The 10,946-nt window shown below is 30.0% G+C and overlaps 1 protein-coding gene across 1 annotated transcript; it reads left to right on the top strand.

The window, feature by feature from the left end:
* Window positions 1–5,586: 5,586 nt before the first annotated feature.
* LOC133811062 (uncharacterized) lies at window positions 5,587–9,430 on the top strand. Its single transcript, XM_062246124.1, has 9 exons — window positions 5,587–5,789; window positions 6,121–6,222; window positions 6,369–6,414; window positions 6,651–6,726; window positions 6,948–7,311; window positions 7,531–7,780; window positions 7,994–8,236; window positions 8,319–8,438; window positions 8,856–9,430. Exons 1-9 carry the CDS (start codon window positions 5,718–5,720, stop codon window positions 9,302–9,304), a joined length of 1,722 nt encoding a protein of 573 aa, XP_062102108.1. The 5' UTR covers window positions 5,587–5,717; the 3' UTR covers window positions 9,305–9,430.
* The last annotated feature ends 1,516 nt before the right edge of the window (window positions 9,431–10,946 follow it).

Below are 10,946 nucleotides of genomic sequence, written 5' to 3'. Positions count from 1 at the left end.
TCTATAACTTAGTTTAATACTTATTATTACTTGTTTTGCAAATTTATATTTAGTATACTTTAGAATGTTGTTTATATTGCAGAGTATATATAGTGAAAATATATTTTCTACTTTTCTAGAAAAAAGAATACATGTACTATACACATTAAGAAGCATATAATGTAATTTTAAAAAGTTAAGTTATATTATTAGTAGTAAAAATTTGGATTTATATTGAGAATCCAATTAATATAAAGTCAAAATTTTAAGTATGCCTCCCGTTTTTAAAATTAATTTTTTTGTAATAAAAAAAAATATATATAATTACCTGATAAATAATTTCACTATTTTATGATGAGTAAACAAATTGGGGAATATATCTTTATGGCACCCTTTCATTAAGATATATTCTAGTTTGGATCCTACGTTAAAAAAATATTTCTTTTTAGACATTTTATTTTGTTAGATAGTAACAATTATTCTCAAAAATTGAATTTGATAAAAAATTTATAAATGAATGAAAACTAAGTTTATGTATTAGTTTACTAAAAATTTAAACCTAAAATAATAAAAAAAAACTTATATTTCAGTCACTTTCCTTTGTTAGTCCTCTCTCTCTATTTTTGGCTCCTGCCCTCTCCCCTCTCTCATTCCCTTTCTCCACTCCTCTTCTCTTCCCCAATCCTAATGCATTTACCTTACAATTTCTTATTACCAAAAAAAAAAAAAAGAACTAGAACCCCAAAAGTTGATATTAGAACTCAATCATCAATTGTAAACTGGAAATCATCGACCACCTCCCCACTCTTATATTGTTCAAAATAAAAAAGGGCCTATCATGGTGGTAACCATATGAGGATAGCAACAAAACCCATTGGGGCAATCTCTTTAGGAACAGCAAACATATTAAGTTATGGTCTTAAAGATTAGGTGTTTCATTTTTTTCTTGGCTTTATTCGTTTTATGGGTTTAGGGATGTCGATGAGGCACATGCACCACATTTGACAATGATTCCAAGGCAACTAATGGGTGTTTTCTGTCCCTCTCATTGATGCTCGCATTGTTGGAGTTGCTAATGGGCACCTATGCTTTACTACAGAAATGAATTACTTTGTACAGTGAAAAAGATTTAGATAGAAAATAAAACTTTATAGCAAAATTACAAATAAATATGTAAAGAAGAAGGAGGAAGATGAAACAAAAGTAATAGAAGAAATAAGATAAGTGTTAGGATCAAACCTAATGACAAGAGATGAAAGATGAACATAATAAACCAGAACAAAATCATAAATACACAACACTAAGTTTACTTAGACAAAAGCAAGATGCTTTTGCTACCTACATCCAAGTCAAGGCAAAGCTCTAGACGAAATTCACTATGAAAATAGAAGATATTACAACCACCAATGTAATGTACAGAGATCTAAAGAACCACTCTCAAATCCCAATTGTGTATCAAGATCAATTAGAAGAAAGTTGCAAACCCTAGAGATTAGAGCTAATCTCTCTCTCTCTAGAAACTTCTCTCAATTACAAAATGCACTCCCTGATTCAATCTGAAACATTTTGAACAAAATGGGTAAGTATGTTTCTAATAAAAGAACCAGCCACATTAACAAATTCCGTCAAAACTGACTTTCTGATATAAAATTCAGAAATGTCGAGACATCCAAAACGCATGTTGAGACATGGACATAGATTGTGACCACAAACAATTTTGGCCGCAGCTGCTACTCTCCAACTGGGAGGCCGCGACCAGACATGATCCAGGTCGTGACCACTGTATAAAAACGAGGAATTCTTCAATAATAAGAACAAAAACAATGTATAAAAACTTTCTTATTCACACAACCAAAGTGAAGAGCATTGGAGATCACTAACTTGAACAATGTTTACAACATTTGTCTAAAATCTTATTTTCTCATATCTCAAGTACTAAGGGAACTCCCATAAATGGAAATAACACTTTAGAATAAACAAGTCTCTTCGGTGTATTTCTAGCCAATTGCTCCGATAGAAAGAAATAATGTGTCTTACATGTGAGCGTTAGGCCATCTCCAACCATAACTTCATTTTAAATCAACTTTATTTTCATTTTGCACATTTTTCACTTTAAATTACCATTTCATCTCTATTCACTACTTCAAATTTTACTTCAAAAAATATACTCTTTTTCTATTCTTTTTAATCATCAATAAATAAAAAAATTAACTAATTAATAAATATTAATTTTATACATTAAAATTAATATATATAATTAAGTAATAATAGTTTTATATCAAGTAAAAAAAATATTAATGGACTTAACTTAAATTGCTACATTATGAAAATTAAACATTACATTTTTAAAAAAAAAATGTTGTTGTTGTTGTTTAATTATGGTTAATTTCATTTTGTATTTTAAATTTGATAAGTTATTGATTTTTTATTTTTATTATGTATATTTTTATTTATTTAATTTATTAGTATAATATAAATATAATTCTAAAAATAAAATATAAAACATAATTATAATTATAAAACTAAATAATTAAAACATATAATATTATATAAAAGGATATATATATATGTATTTATACAAAACTATTAATGGTATTTTAGACAGTATTTTGTTGGCTTTATATGAATAGTGATGCTTTTATTATTGAAGGTGCATAATCCAATTCTTTAAAATGAAGATAAAAATAAAGTTGTGTTGCAGAGAATTTTTGTATGATTTTGATCTTTAAAATGAAGGAATTGAGTTTTTGAAGGCAAGGTTGGAGATGCTCTTAGGCTTCTATTTATAGAGTTTTGATATACCATTTGAATTTCAAATTCTACCAACCCCTATGAATGTTGCCAATGTTTAATTGGATGTTTATAGAATTAAAATAAATATTTGAGAGTTACTTGGAATGTTAGAACCATTCAAATTGGAAAAAAAACTAAAAATTGGAATTGGTTGTCAGCACCCCAAGTTGCAGCCGCGGCTGCTAGCTGCTGGCTGCTGACTCCTAGGTCGCAGCTTGGGACACTTGTGGACGTGACCACCAAGCTGTTTCAGCCTCTCATATTTTGCATTTTCCAAAACGTCTCAAACTCTTTCCTACATGATTTTATAATCTCCATACATCTAATGAAAGTTAAAGTCACATCTCTAACAACCATATCACATTGAGGTTTTGTGAAATTCAAACTCAAATGAGTAACTTACAATCTACACATTATTAGGTAATATTTGAGAGTTACAAATTTGTAACTTCAAAATATGTTACATTTGGACACACACATGTGCCTAATTTTGTAACTCTCAATAATATGTTACAAGGTATAACAAATCACATTTGTCACATTATTTAATCTAACATTATATTGCTGTATTACTTTTTAATATAATGTTTTAGATTAAATATATGTGACAAAGAGTGTCACATGTTGTAACATGCAAAAAGAGAGTTACAACATTTTGTATAGTGTGTAAAACAAATGTGTAACGTATTTGAGAGTTACAATTTTAGTAACAAATTTGTAACTCCCAAATATTGCCAATTATTGTGTAGATTTGTTGTTTACAATTTTGATTTGAATTTCTCAAATTCATAAGAGATATGACTGTTAAATATGTGATTTTAACTCTCATAATGTGTATGGAAGTTACAAAATCAAGTGAGAATGAATTTTGAACGTTTTGGAACATTTGGAAAATTGTTAGCTGAAAAAACGTCGTGGGTCGCGGCCATTTTTTTCAGGCTGCGGCCAGAGAGGCAGACAACATTTTCCAAACTTCGGTTTTATCAAATTTTGAACGTTTCCAACAACCAAGTAACTCCCAAATCTCTATTTTAATTCCATTAAACATCCAATTAAACATTGGTAACAACCATGGGGTTGGTGAAATTTGAAATTCAAAGGGTGTCTCTAAACTCTATAAATGAGAGTCTAATGCTCACTTGTAAAACACAACTTTTCTATCCATTAGAGCACTTGGCTAGAAAACACCCAGAGGCTTGATAATTCCACAGAGTTATTTCCAAAATTGTGAGAGATCCCTTAGTGCTTGAGTTATGGGGAAATAAACTTTTGAACAAAAGTTTCAAACCTTGTTCAAGTTGGTGATCCCCAACACTCTTCACTTTGGTTGTGTGAGTGAAAGTTCTTTGTTCTTTGTTCATTGTTCTTGTTCTTGTTCTAGTTATTTTATTTTATTGTTTTTCATCTTCTTCTATTATTCTTTATTTAATCTTTTATTTGTATATTTTGTTTTAGAGTTGTAATCTCATCTATATTTTTCATTCTACTATTTTTAATTTATCTCTATCTTTTTGTCATATAGTTGTATTTTCTATTTCTATTATCTTCTACCTCTTTTCTATATTTACATCTATCTTTTGTTATAGAGTTGTAACTTTATTTAATCAATTATTATTCATTTGTATATTTTGCTTAGAATTGTAAATGTCTTTTTTACCGTTTCCATTGAAGCAATTTATATTTTCCTAACATATATTATATAAAATAATATAACATGACAATACTAAGAGATCTCGTATTATTAAGGAAAAATCAACTAATTATAGCTAATATTCTTTTTGCACTTGATGCTTCCAATTTGGAAACTTGCGTTGAATTAGTACAAAAAAAAATTAACCAATACTAAAAGAAGAGGACAACTCATAGCTACAGGGTACACCTTAGTGTTTAATAAATATGTTATTGATGTGGACAATCTAGAATTATTTGATCTTTCGAAAAAGTGAGAGTTTATCTTTTTCTTTTCTCCATGGTAATCTATTAACTTGAGATAATTATCATTTGTGATTATTTTTATTATTATTATTATAACAACAACAATAATAATAATAATAATTATTATTATTTTTGTTTATATTATCTAGAATGTTGAATATATATAAAAGTTAACAACAAACCGCATAATATATAGAATCCAATGTTAAAGGATTAATCCTGAGACTTAAATAGTGTGATGGCACAAAAAAATTAATATATTATATATTTAATATAATTTTTAATATTATGCTTTATTGCATAATTATAAAATTTGTTGTAAAATTTAATATTTCATTAATGTTAATTTTTTTTTATATTTTATTGTTGATAATATAAGATAATAATAAAATAATAAAATAAAAAATATATTATTTAATGCAAATAAATAAAAATAATACTAAAATAATAAAAATAACATAAAAATAAATTAAAAAATGTAGTATTTATGGTGATGCAAAATATGCACCAGCAATGCATTACCAATTTAGATACTATTTTTACATTAAGCACTCTCTAGTATCTAGTCAACAAAATATAGTTTTTTCCTTTTTTGCTTAAGAATAAAAATATTATTGAAATAATTTTTTTTGAGAACACAATGAAAATAACATTTTTTGTTTTGGGAGTCGCACCTCCTAACACACCATGCCAACCTAGAAAGCAACATTCTTTCATGAAATGGCTACAATTTATACATAATGCTAAATTATATAGGCATTAACAACAGTGCAACGTCAACAATCTTGAAACGACGACATTTTATATAAGAAAACGACAAAATTTAGTGAGGGATATCAAACAAGAAATGACAACAAATAAAAAATGGATCAATTATGAATCAAGCCATTAAAGATAGTTACTGTTTTTCACAGGCGAAACCCAAAGGGTACACCTTAAAGTTGGAGGTCGGTGCTTAAACCCTGCTTTAGAGCTCCATTTTGGAAAAAATAAGTTTTGGGTTTTCAAGTATGAGAGAAATCGTCACTCTTCAAGTTGGAGGTTTCGCAAACTTTGTGGGCTCCCATTTCTGGAACTTTCAGGTAAACTAGTTTTCATTTCTGGGTCTTTTTTTTTTACTTTTCCCCAGTAAGAGAATTAGAGAAGAAATGAATGTGTTTTAAGCTTTCTTAAACGTTGGTTTCAGTCGAGATTGGCATATATTGAGGTGGTTTATTTGCATTTGAGCTGGTTTTGATTATACATTTTTGCTAGGTTAGAATTTTGAAGCTAGCTTAGCTATCCCAATATACCTTTAGGAATTAAGATTGTACTTTATAAGAAATTTGAAGCTATATTTGATTTCTTCATGATCATAGATTAATATTTGATTAGAGGTTATATGTCAAAACTAACATGTGTTCAATGATGAAGGATGAATTGCTTGGGTTGGCTTTGGACCCTCATGCTGATCAAGTCTTCCGTAATCAGCATTTAAACATGGATGTGCTGTACCGTACTGGTGAGACACATGAGGTAAGAGATATTTTTTTTGTAAGATTAACACTTTTTCAGGTCATTTTCTGTAGTGGGAATGTCTTTCATTGAGATTATGGCATGCTTTGTTTTTCAAAATTCACTATGATCATTGTCTTGCTTATTTTTGCTGTTCAAATGTGCAGGGCACTGTTTCTTATACTCCTCGCTTGGTTTCAGTTGATTTTCAAGGTACTTGGTCTCTTGGCAGTATAAAAGAAATTATTGATACCGTTTCATTGTTAATGTTGATTCAGAATGTTGAATCCTTGTTTTTTTTTTTTATTTACACCATTGTATAAGTATGTCTAGAATTGAGCACCAAATAGCTTATCATCATGCAAACATAAGTTCTGAATTTATGGCTAGTTTCACTTCTTTGTGCTTCTCTTTCAGAAATCTGTAAATTATAATGTCTGAAATTACAGGATCCCTTGGATCTATGAGTTCGCGTGGAACATTGTACAGCGAAAATTCACATGTAGAATCAAATGTTTTAACATGGTAAGACTATAATTATGTGTCTGTAGAATCATATGATGTTCTTGGTGATCAGTTTATATACTTTGCATCATAATAATATATTTATTGTGAAAGAATTGGTAATTATATAAATAGGGCAGAATTCGGCAGGGGGTCATTGTATTTATCAAGCTACGACCATCTTGTTGCTTTGTGTTGCAAGGATCTTTACGCGAATTGAATGTCTATGCACCATTGTGCAGGGATGGTAATGTTTCTACGCATGCTTTTGAACCTCATAAGAAGAATTTGTTTTTACAACGTTTGTACGAGGAAGAACATGGAAATTCAACTCTCACAAATAATGTCAATGATGGGAATAATAGTTTTCAAGAGATTCATGATAATGATGTCATTGAAAGTTTACAAAGTGATGTACAATTTTGGACAGACTTTTCAAAAGTTCACTATCATCCCCAGAGTTTGTATGAATTAACTGGATTAGGGATGGATGCACAAGAATTTGATAATTATGGGGCTGGAAGAGATGCTTTCACTGAGGGTTTAAGAGGAGAAGAAATTGGCGACAGGCTTCGTTTTTTTGTGGAGGAGTGTGACCATATTCAGGTACATATGATAATGAAAAAAAAAAAATTGATGCCATCATTTGAGTGAAAGGGTTTACATATTCCCATATTTCATTACGTTACTCTAAAGTTGTTACCAAATTATGGAAGGGTTTTTGTTTAAGATCAAGAATGTTGTATCTGGTTTATGCAATTCTGAATAATATTCTCAACTCTAAGATAATCTCTTTTGCTGACTGAGTCTTGGTGATCTGAACAGGGTTTTCAATTCATTGTGGATGATTCAGGAGGTTTCTCTGCTGTAGCTGCAGATTTCTTGGAGAACATTGCAGATGACTACACAAACACTCCAGTATTGTTATATGCTGTTCACGGCGCTGGTTCTCACGTGAACCCCAGAAGCCGGAAGCAGACTGTCTCTAGGGATCTTCATGATGCAGTTTCATTTTCAAGGCTCTCTCCATTCTGTAAACTGATTATACCTATTGGCTTACCTTCTTTGAGTACAAGTAAGCAATACTGTCTGTAATTCATTATCTCCCCTGATTCTCTTGCATTTTTATTTTATCAAGCCGTTGTTTACCATTATTGGTACCTGATTATCTTGTATTTTTGGTTTATCTGAATATTATCTTGTGTTTTCATTAATTCTCTAAGATTATAAACGTTCTGGTGGATTTTATAATTTAATATCTTTTTGTTTTTTGGTTGGCAAATTGAAGGTAAAGCTGCAATGTACCTCAACATCAAAGATGAAATGCCTTACCATTCAAGCGCAGTTTATGCAGCCGCACTACACAGCATTAGCCTCCCATTTCGAATGGAACAAGGTGGGCCTACTGCGGATCCACGTGATATTTCAGGTTCCATGAATGTTAATGAGCTTGTACAGATGCTAACAGCTCAAGCCAGGGAGAATATGGTGACTATCATGGATGTTGCAATGCCAGCTCCTTCCTTGACTGGTATTTGATTTAGTGCCTTAGCTCGTTTGGGTTTTTGTTCTAAGCTGTGATTTTGGCTAATTATCTGCCATTATGGAATCAGGGACACAATTCAATCAGACTTTGTTAGGTAGTTTGCAGTCATTGACACCAGAGATAACCAAGGATGCGGAAGACTTACAGGCAGTAGAATCAATTACTGCCCATGGAACTTTTAGTTCAGGTAACGTGAAGGGGCCATTGCTTCTCTCAGTTTTGAATGCGTGTGCATTTTTCTAAGTAAAATATTCAATTCCCCTTGGCCCTTTCACTTTTCTTGTTCAAGTTGGCTTTACTTGAATACGTAAGGTTTCGTGAGAACACCTTCCTAGGGAGACAAACTAGAAACTAGGAAGCACTTGGTAACAGAACGAGTTTTGGATTAGAATAACAACACTTTAAAAGGCAACAAATAGGTTCTAGTTCGTTTAATAATGTAATTTATATTCACCCAAGAGATCAGCCATGTGGTTCGCTCCTATAAGGTTTGAAGTTCAAGTGGGCATAGCAATTGTTATAATTTATCGGTTCGCAATTATTGTCAGATTTGGTGGGGATCCTAGTTCAAAAAAATAATGTCATTTTTTTTCCAATACTACAGGACTTAAACGGGCTTCAGTTCCTGAAGCAAAAGATATGGTTGAAGCTTCTTATAAACAAGCAACATCAAGGCCCATGTTTTGCCATCTCTCTGTGGCTCAATGCCCTCTTCCAATTCCATTGCCCTTTCCTTCGATCTTTGGCAACCTCGTTGGGCAACAAGGCGAGCTTCTGGGCAGCCCGATCACCGGTTACTCATCGAGAGGTTCTCTTGATGTTCACTCCATCCCCATGGCAGCTAGATTACGTTCAAGCAGTGCTGTGTTGCCATATTTGGAGAATAGGTTGGGGAAACTTCGTCGATATGGAATTGAGAGAGGAGCACCTGGGGCCCAGCTGCTCAGAAGTTGGGGCTTTGGACAGGAGGAGTTAGAAGACATGGGGGAGGTGCTATCAAAAATGGTGGTGACATTAAATCCTGAATCTTTAATATCCTCGGATTCAGATTGATGGTTGTAAAAATTCTAAACTTCTCTTACCTTTTTGTTTTTTCTTTTTACTTCGACATATGGGATTTTTTTCCTTCACATTTACTTCTACACGAATCTATATAAAAGATGACCTTTATTTGTTCAATTGGGAAGCTACATATATCCCCTTTTTCTCACTAATGAAGCGCAAATATCTTGGATATTCACTAAGAAAGGACATTTATATGTTGACTTTTATTAATCAATCTTAATGATGATGTAAAGAAAAGATTGTGAAAAACTAAGTTGTTAGCCCTTATAATTGAATAGCAAAATATAAAGTAAAATGCATGTTATTTCAAAATGTTTTTGTCATCATATATTATGTATGACAAACCGAGATAATAGAAAATAATTTGTCCGACAATAAGAATAATTATTTTGTTCTATAAAACCTGACAAATAATAATAATAATAATCATGCATGATAGAACTTTATATATGAAATAGTCAAATATGTGTAACAATAAGAAAATGGTGCTTCAACTCACACTTGTTTTTTCTCACCACATCTTTTCTTAATGAATTAATTATTTCTCTATATATTTGTTAAATACATATATATATATATTTTAACTAGTTATTTAACAATAAAATTATATTTTATCACATGCTTCTAACACATAAATTAAATAATAAGTATAAATAATTTATAAATGTTTTTGTCAATATTTTTTTATAAACGTTAAAACTTTTCAATCGATTTTCTTTTAATATAGAGATGTATAATTTTTTTTAATTATTTTAATAAAATATGGGTGTAAAAAAAATTTATTTTTTGTTTTTTAATTTTTTTTATAAAAATGTAATTTTGAACTAAATAAAGATTAAGAAGGGATGTTAAAAAGAATATTTTTTATTTTTAAAATTTTATGAGTAAAATTAGAGGAGTAAAGAGCAAAAAAAAAAAGAGTATCAATAAAAGTACCCATAAGAAAAACATAAAAAATATTGTGAAAATAGAATATATCAACAGGGTGTTGTCTCTTATCCTCGTATCATCATAAAAAAATATTTAGAAATATGTATACACATTTTATTCACCTAAAAAATGATTCCTTTTTGTCGGTATTTATAATATATTCGCCGTATATTTATGAAATTGACTTGACTTGACAAAAAATAAACACGTTTAAAAAATAAAATAAAATGTACCAAGTATATAGTGACAAAGATTAATAATTATTTATTATAAATATTGTCAAGGTCCTTGGTACGTTTATTTAGCTTTCTTGTTGAATGAAAAATCAAAGAAAATTTAAAGGGATATAATTTTAATTCCTTTTTGTCACGATGGTCATGGATCATAATTAGATATGTCAACTGAAAATTAAGCATATATAAATAATAAAGAAAAGCACTTGAAATGCAATTATTCAAACTTAAAAAGGCTAAAAAGCCAACCCCATCCTAACTACGTTCAACAAAAGTTTTAGGCTGAGTTGTTAATTAGTTATATATAAATCAAACTTAAAAACTCTGCTTTTAGGAAGCTTTATTTAATTAAATTATTCCTAATTAACCAATATATGTACGAATAATTAACTTGGATATTGTCTTATTATTATTAAAGAGAACGAAGCTTTTTATTTAATAAAATTAGCAACTGCTAAAATAGTAAT

This window comes from Humulus lupulus, chromosome 1 (genome assembly GCF_963169125.1).
Source record: "Humulus lupulus chromosome 1, drHumLupu1.1, whole genome shotgun sequence".
In the NCBI taxonomy this organism is placed as follows: domain Eukaryota; kingdom Viridiplantae; phylum Streptophyta; class Magnoliopsida; order Rosales; family Cannabaceae; genus Humulus; species Humulus lupulus.
The sequence above is the reverse complement of the archived record's forward strand: the minus strand, read 5'-3'. Positions and strand labels throughout refer to the sequence as shown.

Bases quoted from the DNA above. Each gene is read 5' to 3' on its own strand.
- LOC133811062 (XM_062246124.1), top strand. From the start codon at position 5,718: ATGAGAGAAATCGTCACTCTTCAAGTTGGAGGTTTCGCAAACTTTGTG. The intron at 5,790-6,120 runs GTAAACTAGTTT...TCAATGATGAAG, and splicing joins CCCATTTCTGGAACTTTCAG to GATGAATTGCTTGGGTTGGC. The intron at 6,415-6,650 runs GTACTTGGTCTC...CTGAAATTACAG, and splicing joins GGTTTCAGTTGATTTTCAAG to GATCCCTTGGATCTATGAGT.